Genomic DNA, 14945 nt, shown 5'->3' on the forward strand with positions numbered 1-14945 from the left:
CCACTGGCATACGGAGAAAGGTTAGACTCTTGGCTCTTCAGGCATCCTCTGCATCCTCCAACTAGAAACAATTAACCTTCTCTGTCTGGCAAGAAGAGGTCACCCTCTTTGCATTTTAGTTGGAGATGTGTGAGGGGGTGAAGAACCGACACGGGTGTGATCTTCCATGTGTATGACATTAAATGATGGAGGAAGTCCATCCATCACTCAAGGCATGAAGATGAACATAAGCACATTTGGAGAAGTAATCACTTCCTGGCGCCTGGTGATTTAAGTGCAACTGTGCGCATGAATATGGAAGATCAAATGCTAATTGGTCGCGACTGTTTCCTGTGGCCACATGAATACCTTTAATTGGCCAGTGAATGATGGGCAGTCGACTTCCCAAAGGCCACTCAGCCGTCTGTGGACACGGGCGCGTCTGCACGTCAGACCTTCTGTCCCTTCAGGTCCATTCAAATGTCATAACTCAATAGGAACTGATGGATTATGAAACTGATCAACGCAAATGAAAGTCCCAGCTCACAGCTGCACTTGAAAATGATCCAATGGGCAATAGCTCATTGGACAAATGAGGGTATCGGGTTCTAGAGTCAGATGAGTCAGACATTAACTGGCAAGATGAAAAGCTAAAGACTACTTTCTCAAAACAAGGGGGGATTTTTCATGTATTAACACGTTACTGAGATTTTAAAATCATCCGCCAATGTTTGTGGTCAATTTTCAAATATTTCATTTCATCCTCATCTAGTATCTTAGCTAATAAGTTAGATAAACTCAAGTTTAGAAAAAAAGTGTGGCCTAATATTGCAGCCTGACTGATTTAGTGCATAAATCTGAGAAAAGTCAAGTTTTAGTAGACTATAATTAAACAAGGCACGTACATGTGCACCTTGTTAAAAAAAATAAATAATAATTTTACATTATTGGATACAAAGTGGAAGTTTAAGCTACAGAAGCAGCATCACAAATGTAACGGACTCAAAATTCAAGCTTTCAGAGAGCAAAATGTCTTAAATTCCTCTCCACACAGCCGAGGATGTCAAGTTGAAGTGAACAGAGTAAAGCCAAATACTATCTGAAAAGTGAAACTTAAGACTTCCCGGGTAAACAAACTGTTTAAGTCTACGAATAAAGCAATTAATTCATCAGCTGCTTCGGTGGAGCCAGGTCGTGGTAAGTCTGCCGAGGAGTCGGCATTCCTCCTCAACCGCTCCCCGGCTGAGCGCCTGTAAACGAGAGAGCTCAGCTGAAGGAGAGGAAATGAGGCAGGTGTAGCCGCGCCATGAAAGACAAGAAATATAAAAGCCTTTCATGTGAAAAGAGAGGAGGAATTTCAAGGGGACGGCATCAGCAATATATAGAGGAAAAAAGCCAGCGTCTGACTGCCCCTTTATCAGCTGATATATATATGCATGAGGATTGCCTCATCATCTCCAATGTCAATTCTGCATCCTTCTGATATTTGACTGACAGCTCACATCAACGCCAATAAAAGTGTGCATCCTTTTAGTCAGAAGCTGCCCGTCGTGCCGGGTGTCGAGGATAGAAATGGAGGCGGAAAAAGTTAATTTGTTTTCCGACAGCTGCCGATGGCGATAGCGCCTGTGTCTGTTTGCCCTCGCGGAAAAGTTACAAATTACAATTGGGCCTGGGATAGTGAAAAAGCTCATTTCTGTTGATGGGGGGAAAAATCTGGCAGGCCTTCCTTATTGTGGCCTTACACTAAAAAAAGTGTCAAAATCGCAGTAAATTACTAAAAATGTGAGGCTGCTGATCTTCTGTGTCTGGTTATTTACCATTTTAAACACTGTAATGTGCTGCATTTCCAGGGTTACAGAAAGGGTTGCTTGGAAACAGCATTTAACACTAAAGGAAACCACAGTTAAGAGACAACGACATCAGACACGCAAAGAACACTCGCAGGTGCCGATCTGAATAAATCTGAATACAATGCTTTGAGTAAAAGATGATAAAAGATAATATTAACGTGCAATTTGCATGATTGTGGCATCCACTTTAATCAAGCCAACATGGTGTACATTCCAGAACAGGTTTAACATGGTGTGTGGATATCTGCAAGGCCATAAACTCCCTGGGAGTTGGCGTTTAAAGAAGCCTTGAACAGTGAGCCGTGTGTGTGCGCTCCAAAAACAGGCACTTGTGGTTTGCGTATTTTATTTACCATGGCGTAAAGACAAGAATAAAGATTTAGCAGAAGGGCATTTATTCACGAGTGGTAGCAGTACCTTGTGTGCAAAATATATGGCCTTGTGCATCCATCACAGAAGGAAATGCCAAGATTATTAAATATTCTATTTAAGAAGGAGCTCCATATTGGTGCGGTTATTAGCCCTTAAATGCCAGATGAGATGGTGGATCAAAGAATTCCTACTGCTTTGCATTAACCAATGGTGGGATTAGGTAGCACACCTCCAAATTTACCATCGCAGCTTAAAGTCACAGCTCAGGCACCCACACAAACACGTCAGGGGGGGTTTGGTATGCCTGCCAGCAGCTGTGACAGCCGAGGGACGCTCAAACAGTTGTCTACACCTAGCCCTCCTTGATTTATTTTAATTCCTTTTGCATTGTCGTTAATGTGTATGTGTCGTAGTGGTTGACAATCAGGCGCACATCAACGGGACTGGGGGGATTTCCTTTGTCTGCGGTTGTCTAGTTAGGCTAAAAAAGCTGATTTAAGAAACGGGGAGGTTGAAGGATGACACAGCAGTAGGACGTCAAAAAAATTGGTGCAATCCATATCACCAGGAATGAAGTGATGGCTCATGAAATGGAAAAGGGAGGGAGCAAAGGCTAAAGGAAAGGGAATGAGGAGGCAGAGAGCACAATAACGGCGGTAATCCATCAGAAATCATCTTGCAGCAGGCCCTTCCAGTTTGACAACAAGGCTTCAGTTCTGCAGAGGACAGCCCACCAGTGACTACCTTTCAACCCGGCGCATCCTGCTGCTCCGCGATAGGATAAAAGCGGAACGGACGATGCTAATTGGCTTGCTTCCCTGTCGGATTTCTTCTGCGCTGGAAACGGAAAAGTGGGGGAGAGGATATCTCATGCTGTACGCGGATTTGTAAACAGTGGATCAAAATCCACAGCTTTCATGTCCCTTAAACTGGCGGAGGGGTTTCTGGCGCTCTGTCACTGTGGGATACTTCCGGATAGCAACGACAACCCATTAATCCTGACTGACGGGACGCCGAGGACGGATGACGGCATGTGACAGACATCAGTTGGGGTCATTGCACTTGCTGACCCACATCTGGGGAATCAATGACATAAAAATACACACAGTAGTGTGTTAAATGTCACCTGAGAGCGACACTAAGAGGATATTAGCCACAAGGTGCACCCTTCAAGCCCTGGCCTCCAGAATAAGTCACTACATTAAACCAAGATGTGAATTATGTTGACAAAAAGTAGCCAAACTATGAGCTAACGAAGAAGTCCTACTATTTGTAAAGCTGCTTGAAGAGACGACAAGTGGAAAACCTGGAGAAAGGTGTCAACTGTTTAGGTGTGTTAGATTCCATCCTGAACAGTGTTCAATGACTGAATCAACAGCATTTCTTAAATATAAAGTGCCAACAGCATCTGAAACCTATGATCACTCTCTTTATTCCACAGGAACATGTGGCACTTACAGAGAGGAAATCATAGAGCTGGCAGAGCTGTGGTGTTGGTCTTTGGGGCAGGTTGTCACCGACTTTACCCCGAAGGCTGCGATCCAAGCAAAGAGCCCAGCGCTGTCCTCTGAATTCAGATGAGGCAAAGCTTTCAATCTTTAGCACGGAACATCCAAAGGAAGGTAACCTTTGTCTTTGGTTATTTAGAAAACGGGATGAAGTGACAAAATCATCAGAAAGCGGTATCTTCTTCATATTGCATCTCAAGAACAACCTTTCACAAAGGTTGCACCATAAATCCACTGATGTCTTGAACTGGGTGACACGATTGGAATGAAAAAATATCTCTGATGTCTCCTGCTTGCTAAAATGAAAAATTTGAACGTTCTATAGCAAACTGCAAGGCCCTAAGAAATGGGTTGATCGCAAATATTAGTCTAGTTTACACATTTTAGGCCGTTGGGAGGAGGCTTCAAACATCAGCTGTGCTAAGCTGCTATTGTAGGCACTTCCTCGGCAGAGGTGAATTGAGGTCACATGTTTATAATTTGCCCTTTTCCTAATGCTGCCACTGAAGTAAAATAGCATTTGAGAGCTGCAATTAGATTGAGCCATGCAATACTCCAGCTAATTAAGTCATATTTCAAGTTCAATAACAATCAAGGCAGCCAGATAAAGGCCAGAGGGAGGAAGGCTAGTGTGTGCTGTAACAATCAGGAGGCTTTTTACGAAGCCCTTTCCTCTTGTAGTTGGAAAAGCGCTCTTTGTCTCTCTGTCTAGATAAAATGTGTGATGATCTTTTGAGTGTCTCTGACTGGAGTTGCCTTTTCAAAAGGTTTGCAAAGGCAAAGTGATTTGACGGTGTGAGCATTTAGTCATGACAGAATGGGTCGCCCTTCATCTTATGTCACCAGAATGGTGTGCATTAGCTGCCAAGACTAATGCCGCAAGTGCCACAAATACATTAAAAAAACACATTCAATGACGTGAAAATATGCCAGTTTTAGGTTTAGTCAATGTTTGAACTGGATCATCAAACAGTTATGAGTCATTCAGTCCATCTCTGTGTGACACCAAAGCCACGTGGAAACTTTTAGGCAAGCATTTGGAAACCGTTGTGCAAAAACATCAAAACAACTCGCAAACTAAAATGATATTTGTGCAGAAACCTTGTGTCCTATTGTGCCGTTTAAAACGCATCTTTCTAATCCTGACAACATGAGGTCTTGAATTTAATTTAGGACTTACTGTATACTGCATGTGCAGTACAGAAGTCTCTGTAAAGTGGATAAAATCGCCATTCCATCCCTTCTAACACACCTTTTACTGTAAGTTGAGTAAAGGCGGTCGTCCGGTGTCCTTCAACTTGCCCTTCGCACCACTGCTGGTCTAACCATGTCCACATCTCTTCCATTACTGGCCACAACACTGCAGCCGATTGCTTTCTTATCTGCCATCTGTGGGCTAGTGCTCAGCCGCGCTATCTCTTGCCACAGTCTAATTGAATCTCAAGTGTTGGAAGTGCAGTGATACACTGACCACACTGTGTCGCAGCCAATAGATAAGGCTTGCTGTTGGAGGATTGGACCGCTGGATTCACCATGGGGACATGTTGATAAAGGGGTGACAAGCAGTTAAGGTTGGTACGGTGTCAATGGGAGTTTACTCTCTTTGAAAGATAATAGATACCCTCCATTACAGGGAAGGTCCAATAATCCTGTAGCCTATAATCCGGATCTGTTCGGTGGGTAATTTGTTGAAACCTAAACAGAGGAAAATAGGGCAGGATGGACCTGTTTTGCTTTGATTTCCTCACAAAACCAGAATTGTGCAGATTTAGTTTTATCTCTTGTTTTGTGTTATCTAAATCCTGATGGGCAAACCTGACCCGCAGTGATCTGAGCTGTGCACAGATGAAGAGATACATCACCAGTGAACCTCCACTTAAAATGAGCTCGAGTTGAGCATAGTAATTGTAGTTTCAATGATGCTCCAGAAGGCCTTGGGGCCCGGGAGTGGAGTTCTTTATCTACTTTTAACATAAAAAGAAATACATTTGAAATTGTCACAAAACTCCCCCAAATGTAACCAAATGTTGACAGAAGCTAATGTCTGTCAGGCAGATTCAGTTTAGGAACGACGGGACAGCTCTTACCTTAAGAGGGTGAATCCTTTCTTCTTGGTCTTCTTCTCAGTGTCCTCTACAGCCTCATCGGTTTTCTTCTTTCCTTTGCTCTTCTTCTCTTTCTTCTTCCCTTTGGTTTTTTTCTTCTTTCCTTCTTCTGCATCCAGGTCCTGGCGAGAGGAGCTGCTGACAGGTGTTTCATGACCGGAGCTGTGCTCCGACAAGTCGTCATCTGAGGAGAGTGAACAGAGAGATGGAAGATGACAATGGACACAGTAGATGGAATACATTATTATTAATTTAAACTTAATATGCATGCGTGCTGAACTATGAGGGAGCGTCGGGGACCTTATACAGAATGATCTTACATACACTGTCACGCAAACAACTGAAACCCATACAAGTGGAAAACCTCATACACACTTCCAGAAACACTGTGGTACATCCAGAAGTGCTCAAACCTATACTAGGGAAATCCTCTCACACACTATTGAAATGCTATTTCAGCCACATTGGTTGTGGCATTTGTGACACTAAAATTTCAATAAATCTGGGTATTTTAACAGTAAAGGCAGTGATGCTTTTTCTAATAACCTTATTTTATTTTTATTAGATAGACTACATCTTTAATTAATGATCGTGAATCTCATTATTATGCACTTATTCTGTATTTGATAAATTTGAGCTCATGATTGTTATAGCATTGTCAGTGTTGTTATTCAGTAAAGTTAAAGTAAAAAGAAAAATGTTGTTCACAATGGTCATTTCAGTTGAACAGCCTCCTAGTAGCCAAAGCAATTCAACAAAATTACTTCAAACTACACGGGCATCAGCGAAGACCATCAGGACTTAGTCAAATGAGAACATTTGCAGCAACTGACCGTTTCCAGTGTGAGCCGGGACGTTGCCCTAGATAAGGAGATGCATATTCTCTCCAGCCTAGAGCTGTTGTCCGGAGGGGGAGCGACACAATGTGACTGTTCAGCGTGTCCCGGCTCAGGGGTGAGATGGTCGGTTGCTGAGCCTGATCCTTGTGGTACGTTGTGTGTAGCGTGGCTAACGTGAATCATCCCGTGAACTGGGGCACTTTTATACTGCTCTGAAATTTCACTTTCACATATTCTCTTTGAGGAGGTTGTATTTTGATTGTAAAAACAAATGCTGTGAAAGTGGCAGAAAACCAGTTTTAACTGAGATGCTTTCATAAGTACAAGTAAAACGCTTGCATACACTACTGAAATGCTATTTCACTAAAATGTGCGAGAGTGTTTCAGTTGTTTGTGTGTAAGCAGTTCAAGAGCATTAAGAGCACATTTCACATGTGTGTGAGTGTTATTTCTGAATAAAGTCCCTCACGGCCCCTCACACCTATATTGGGCCAGTGCAGAAGGGCCATGAAAGGCAAAACAGAGGTCCCACCTGTGAAGTTGCATTACTGGGCCATTAAAATAGGCACTGATATTGAGCAGTCTCTACATGCTAAGGTATGATCTGCTACGTGTTGCATGTGGTAGGGGAGATATTTGAGGAACTTGTCTAATCCAGAGGTCCAGAATGGGCGAATAACCACAATCTTTTTTTGGGACAATCTGAAATACGCCAATTAACACACCCTGAATTGTGCTTGAGGTGTCATTATTTTGATGCCTTCTTTCTCCATGAGGGTGGTAACCTCCTGCTTCAGAGTCAGAGACTACATGGGACATTTGTTCATAGTTATCTTGATCCCACTGAAGGTTGGGATTTTGTACCTTGGACAGCATCTTCTGCTTCTCCCCGTAACTTACTGTGGACGCTGGTTGAAGATTAAGCAGAAGGGCCACTTCTACAAATTCCATGGTTCATGTAGCCTAAGCGCCGCGGCGCCCACAGCTGGAAAGTGCTCATTTACTAACATGTGGCCGATCAAGCAAAGTCACCCTACGTTTCTCTTTCGTCTGTCTATGTTCTTTCCAGCAAGGTGCTGCTTCAGGTGGATGAGAGCACCAGCACCAGGTTACGAGCTGACTAGGGTTAGGGAAGATATACATGTTTCCGGGTCACCCACCCAGGGGTCAAGCACCTAGAGGTCACCTAGGAGACTTTGTTGGTATAATTACTCAATCTGCACATGTGCAAGATGGAACATCCAGTGTTTAAAGCGCTGAAGGAATGAAATAGACCTGCTCTTCCCAAATTGCTGACTGACTAAAATGATGCAGCATTTCATTAAGGTACTTAGGCTAAGCATTGTCCCTTGGCAGGCCTCCGGCTCGTCTTAAGTGCCAGTGTGTTACAAAGCCTAAGGGATGTGCATTGGCAGTGCAGGACCTAATTTAAAATGAATACCAATTTGAGGGGAAAAAACTCTTATATCATAGCCGCAGGGATGGTTAAAAAAAGACGCAGTCATTAAAATGAACTGCAGCGTGTTTACAGTTCTTTAGCTAGCGTCTTATGCACATATTTGGACCCCTCTTACCATCTTCAGAAGGTCCATCATAGGACTTGTCGATAGCAATCCGGAAGCTCTGGTTGCATCCCCTTCCTCTGACCACATGTGGTCGTGGACGGTGAAAAGGCACTTGGGCTTGGATGTGGCTCTGCTTGGCCTCCGACACCGCCGTCTGGAGGCTCTCCAGAGAGCTGGACTTCCACAGGCCCAAGGTTGGGCCCAGAACTCCATCAGCAGAAGGTTCTGAAACACAATGGAAAGAAGACAGTGAGGGATGAGGTGGCTGCATGCTCAACACAGGGAGAGAGGGAGAGCAGAGAAAATAAATAAGGCTTTGGCATGTGAAGGGAGGAGGGGGTGTCGCTCTGAAAACCAATACTGTCATAAATATTATGTGGCAGGATGATTTTAAGTGTTAAATTCACTCAAGCTTCAGCTAATAGAGACATTTGCCCCACTGCTTACAATACATTCAACTGATGGGAATGTTTTTGTATTGAAATGACATCTTCATCCAAATTTGGAGCCCTAATGCTCCCTGAAATTGAACAGATGTCTTCATAAAAGATCTGCAGGAGACAAGGATGGAGCAGTTTTAAAGAGTTTGACTTCATACTTTATCCCTTTGTCTCAGACCCCACATTCAAGTGACTCTATGTTCTGCTTTTTCTGGACCTAATTAATGGTATTTAAATGTAACAATCTGTATGACACCTAAGGGTTACATAATTTAAACTGTCTCACCTTGAGCAAGCGGTCTCTGAGGACAGATTGATAAGAATTTTTTAATGACACAGCTCAGATTAATTTAATATTTAGAATCTACCCTCTAACATAACATTCTACTTTAAAAGTAAAAGATAATAGTTGTTGGCTTGGCATTTTACTATATTTAAATGGAAATGTATGTCTATCTGTCCTGAAGAATTAAGCTTTTATAATAATGAAACACAATAGATATTTTTGTGTATTAACATGTGGACTCTGCAGGATATAGATTTGACCATGAGCTCATGTGAGTTCTTACAAGTCGGTCCGTGATTTTGGAGGTAAATATGTTATTTCAGTTAAAGAAATAAATACAAAAAAATACAAAAATAAAACTGTAATAACGTTCATTAACACATTTACTGTTGTCATGCTGCATTCACATATGAACACCTCCAAATGTAAGAAAGGAGAGAGGAAGAGGAAAGTGAGGCTTCAGCTTATTCAGCAGCGGAGATGCTGGGGGAGTTGCAGGAATAATTGGGAGGTGGAAAAGGACACTTCAGCGGAGAAACGTCTACCCAGGTCTCCACCAAAATACGTATCACAATAGGATTTTGACTAGCAGCGAAGAGGTAAACAGGTGAGGATTGGTTCTAAATCTTTCCTGTGGGGAGGAATTTCCTCTGCTACATCATTTGCTGCTTAATTTGCTTGGATCTCCCCCCCCCCCCCACTATTCCAGAGACTTCAAAGTGAAGCAGTGAAAAAGTGGAAGTGAAACCGAAGCAGCAATAGCAGCAAAATGTGAAAAGGAAGTTAAGTGGGGCTGCCTTTTTAGTCTTAAATTGACTTTCTGGGAGAAAGAGGGATTTATGGGAAATAAGGGGTTATAAATAGAGAGTGGGAGAGCTCAGGAATAAAATGCTCAATTGGAGAGGCAGGATTTGTGTCACAAATGTAATTACAGCTGTCCAGCTCATAGCTTGATAGAATTAAACTAGGAGCACAACTGCTGCACTACACAGAATGTCTGCAGACATGTATGCATAATGAAAATTGTGTGAATTTATCCAAGCAAAAAGTAAAAAGGCTGCCTGTAAAAGGGAATGTGTCCTTGACTTGTGATATATTTAAGGAAATATTAGCATTGAGTTTGTCTGAAATGTGTGGAGGGTTCATTCCAAGCATGTCAGGTGGTTGACGCTGGAGGTAAATGAATAATGAGGTTTTAATAGGATGGATGGGCAGAGAAGTGGTGGCTAACATCGCTAACTCAATTCAATGGAGGGTGAAATCGGCGTTTATCACATATCGCTGCCCAATGTGCCAGCAGATGCTCTGGCGGACGTGTTCACATCATGTCTGCCTGATTGCCACTGATTCAAGCTGGTGCACATATTTGACAAACGGCCAAACGGGCTGGGGAAGGTGTCAGATGCCCTTCACAGCTGTAATGCTGCTGCATCTGAGCTGTGGCAATAACATTATCTTCATTTAATGCCTTCTCAACTGCTTCATTTTGGACATGAAAACATAAACCTTCTATACAGTAAAAAGATATAGATATAGTCGATTTAACTTGGGATTTTTATTTTAATTACTTTTTAAAATTACTTTTGCATTTATTTTATTCTAACTTAAACTGAACACTGTGCTTTCAGCAGGTTTTAGCACTTAACTATGAAATGGCCTGCAGTGTATTCCACAGCCAGCAGCTTTGGAGGAGATGAGTTGAAAGGTTGCCACGGTTACAAGAAAGTGTCCCTTTTGTCATAACTGTTGAGGGGGCGGGGGGGCATGGCAAACTACCTGTAACCATGAGTTGCCAAGTAGATGCACTGGCCATGGATTAAAAGAGCTGTAGCTCTTTAAATACACACACCTACATAGTATAGAGGGACATGAATACATATATAAAAGATATATATATGTACAAGCTTTTATCCAGTATCCAATCTCAGCACCAGACAATAAACAGCAGAGTCATTTTGTGGACAGCAGTAAAAAAAAAAAAAGAGGCACACTTACAACCTATAAATGTGAGCCTCCTGTCACCATTCTGCCTAAAGGTTATTGGATTCAATCCTCTTTCTGTGTTTACAGTAAAAACCTGTTTAGTAGAAGCCTGGTAGGTCTTTATATTATAGCAGAGATAAACTGGTCCACAACCTCTGGATAAATGGTTTCATGTCGTTAAAAGTGCACGCACAAAGTTGTTAAAGTGTTCCGTGTTTAATAAAGTGGAAATCTTCAATAAAAAAACCCACACAGTATTTAAGATTGGAAATAATGTTGTGATGGTCTTTTAGGTCAATCTCACTGATGTAAGCCAGTAGCAAAAATGATGTATACACAAACAATGCATTATTTAAAACATTTCAAACCAGCGAGGCCCAGTAAAAGCATTTTCAATTCATGTTATGGAACATCCACTTCTATTCCAGACATGTCCAATCACTGAGAATGCTGCACTTAGCTGCATCAGAGGCAGAGGCTATCGCTGGGTGGAGGCGCGACTCTGGCAGTAATTGGGTTAAGCTGTTTGGATGTATGAGAGAAGGGAGACGTATGGACGCTATGTATTTAGTCCCTGACTAGATGAATGGCTCTACTAACTGAAGGGGACTTTAAAGGCCATTTCATAATTACTGCTTACCTCTGCTGGATTACAGCAGCACAGGGGGGTGCTGGCACGGTATGGATGAGGGTTGGAGTGTGGAGTGGGTTGCACGCCAAACACTTGGCAGTTAAAAGAGTGCAGAGTGCTACACTCAATCACACCTGCATAATTCTGCCTTTGTGAGGATCATCCATCTAACTGTAATGCAGGTATCAGAATGCTTGACGCTGCCATACGTCAGCGTGGCCACAGGAGACCTGCAGTGACTTCAGGAAAAGACGTATCAATCTACAGGTTCAACTCCCCCTAATCGTAGCTTTTAACATTTGACAGGCAAAGGGCAAAAATGTACCGCAAATGACGCTGTATCAAGGTTCTTAGAGTCTGCAAGGCTATTTAACGTGACTTAATGATGACTTTTAACTGAAATTGACATGTCAAATGGAACATATTACACAAAGATGGTCAATGCCTGCTTGAGTGTCATGACATGTGCTTCAACGGATAACTACTACGCAAATGATTGCACGTGTTTTTTTTTTTTTTATAAAAGTTCTACTACATACTGTGATAAAGCAGGTAAGGAGCGAAAGAGCGGAATCAAACCTGAGGAAGAGAGTGAATAAAATGCGATCATTAAGACAAATGGATGTAGAAAGGAGGATTTAGGATTGAGGGAATACTTAAAATGAGGATGAGCTTGGTGACAAGCCAGAAACGGCATAATCAGTGATGGGAAAAGGAGCAAGTAAGAACAAGAATAGAATCGCAGATGAATGAAATAAGATGGGGAATAGTAAAAGCACTGTTGAAGATGGAAACTCCTAAGATGGGTGTATGAGAGAGAAGGAAAACGCAGGAGCCAAAAGAGGAGAGCAGGCGGAGCACAGTGCTCCTCACAGTGGCACTAGCTGGACAGAAAAAGGGTTTTAGCCAGATTAAAGAAGCCAGGCAGGCCTCTTTAGACCATCCGCCTAATGAAATATGTCAAAGCCCATAAAGAAACACCGAGTCCATTTAAGGAGGGAGGCTGCATATGCTGCAGGAAGCCAGGCAATCACACTGCGTCAGCAAATATGGGAAACACACAAAAGGCCTGTCGATATGCATTAGCCACAACATCGGTGAATGAGACGAAAGGGATGCCACAGTGGGGAAAAAGGATGGCTTTCTTTAAACCGCAGACTGTAGGGGATACTGATCACAAATTCCAGGAAAATCGTGGCGAATGAACAAAGGGAAGTGTTGGCTATATATATCAAGGGGAAAAGGGGTGGGCTTAGGACAAAGTACTTGTGGGAAAGCCGAGTATCGGGGGTTTCAGGGCAGCAAAGGTGTTAGGGACATTTGTATTCCACTGGCAACAGGCTCAGTTGGCTGCTGCAGGTCGATTTAAGAGCTTGCTGGGTCCATGTGCGTGTGCGTGCACGTGTAAATGTGTGTGTGTCAGAGGCCTACCTCCTAGTATCAGGAGTGAAATGAAGGCTATGATTAATTTCTCACGCGAGCCTTCTTGTCATACACAAACTCAGCGCACCTCCACGTTTGCAGCTCACCAATGCACCACAAACTCTGCAGCCATCTGCTTTCTATTTATGCTGGCAACACAACCCGCAGTGACACAGGGAAAACTCTGCTTTGTCAGCACAGACTGAGCCTATATTCTGCCCATCGTGCAGCCTAGTGTGCACGAGCCATTAGCCTCATTATAGTTGACTGCTGAATACTTAAACTGTCATATTATTCTTTAATGCGGAATGCTTGCTGTTCTGCTTCTGGAGCACAATAATTCATCTCTTCCAGAAGACTGAAAAGAGGAGAGGGGCTCACTGTCACACTCTCTTTAGAAATGGACCATGTTCCATTGCTGAGCGCTTTTATCTCTTTTCTCATTCAAACCTCAATAACAAATAATGGTTGTGGATTAGTTTAGGAGTGATGCTTATGAAAAGTGAACATTTCCTGTGCTATATTTTGCACATGGAGTTCCAGAAGCAGCACTAACATGTGAGATAAAAGAGAGATGAAAATTCACACGTGCAGCTTAATCACTGTTTGAGGGATTGCGGTTATTACATCAGCATAGTCCACAAATGTGAAATAAGAATGAGTTTAATGGCTTTCAGTAAACATGGGCATAAGCACTTTGATAGGAGTCCTTTCTTACTTGTGGATATACCCGAAAAGTTCAGGAAATAAGCATTGATTTGATTTTTTTTTGGTTATACCTCCTTGGTTATACCTCCTAGTTACCTAAGTTAGACAATGAGTATGATATGAGAAGCATCCATACATGCAGAAAAGACTGCCTATAACGGATGCATCGTGTCGGCTTGGCAGGAATAGATTTATATAGTTATTTGAGCCTGCATGTTAATTTTTCAAACTAGTAGATCCATGAGATCTGGGGTGGCTTAGATTTTAATTACCATTTTTGGTTACTGAGTGGCATTCTTTGGGGACATCATCAAATCATATGCTTCCATGGTGGCAACTTGAATTAGGTTCTGTTGTGCATTACACCAGGATTGTTCCAGATGTATTCCTTTGGAGTTACTCTGTCATTGTTTGACATATATGTGTCTGAAGGAGTCTTTGTCCTGGTATACCTCCAGAAATAAAACACGACAATTCTAAAGAGCAAACAAGATGCACTGCAGTTCAGAACCAACCAGTCAGAACTTCATACTCCTCCTTCCATTTGGACCCAGACTTGCTGTGAAATAGAACCAGGCAGAACTGGGGGCAGAGGAAAGCCATTGTTGTGCAATGCGGGCTGTCAGCTGGGTGAGGATTGAGCACTGTGCTAGCCCTGACCCGAACAGCTATAAAGCAGCAAGAGCTCAGACGCTAAGTGCCTCACAACTCAACTTTGTCAGCTGGGGGAGCGTCATGGGCCAAAAAGAATGGGAAATAAAGATGTGAATGGACAGAGACTGGAGCAGATTGGTGGAATTTCAAAAAGGGAGTTTTCTATCTCACTCACTGTGTTTTAAGATTATATCAACTCACCATTCTTTTGTCTGACCAGTGAGTCCATGTTGCTTTCATCTGCCACTGGAACAAAGAAAACACAGTTTGTCACAAAGTAAATAAACTCTAAATATGGAAAAGTCTTGACCCTGGGGGAAAATTGTGTGCACTGAATATGAAGACAGACAAAGAGACAAAATGAGGCAGACTGCAGGAGGAAATGAAAAAGAAAAGCCTGAAGAAACCGGGATATTGTGGTTATAAGAGAAAATGACACCAGATAGAGTGGAGACAATGGGAGAAAACGCACTATACTCATTGTCACCCAATCTAACTAAACAGGATTGCTGCGGGCCGGCAGCAGCAGCCACGGGCGGCACACCGCCGCATACAATAATGGGTTTTCATTATGCAGCCATTTCTCTTAAATAATCCTTT

The 14945-nt window shown here is 42.6% G+C and overlaps 1 protein-coding gene across 5 annotated transcripts in view; it reads right to left on the reverse strand.

The window, feature by feature from the left end:
* pard3ba (par-3 family cell polarity regulator beta a) overlaps window positions 1-14945 on the reverse strand; it is a 121298-nt gene that overhangs the window by 43645 nt on the left and 62708 nt on the right. For all 5 annotated transcript variants that reach the window (XM_011606100.2, XM_029840114.1, XM_029840118.1 and 2 more), the window contains 3 exons: window positions 14547-14591; window positions 8231-8446; window positions 5800-6001 (listed from right to left, as the gene is read on the reverse strand). In XM_011606100.2, the coding sequence (XP_011604402.2) occupies window positions 5800-6001; window positions 8231-8446; window positions 14547-14591 (463 nt within the window). The remainder of the gene's footprint in view (window positions 1-5799; window positions 6002-8230; window positions 8447-14546; window positions 14592-14945) is intronic.

Source organism: Takifugu rubripes, chromosome 8, assembly GCF_901000725.2.
Source record: "Takifugu rubripes chromosome 8, fTakRub1.2, whole genome shotgun sequence".
NCBI classification, from domain to species: domain Eukaryota; kingdom Metazoa; phylum Chordata; class Actinopteri; order Tetraodontiformes; family Tetraodontidae; genus Takifugu; species Takifugu rubripes.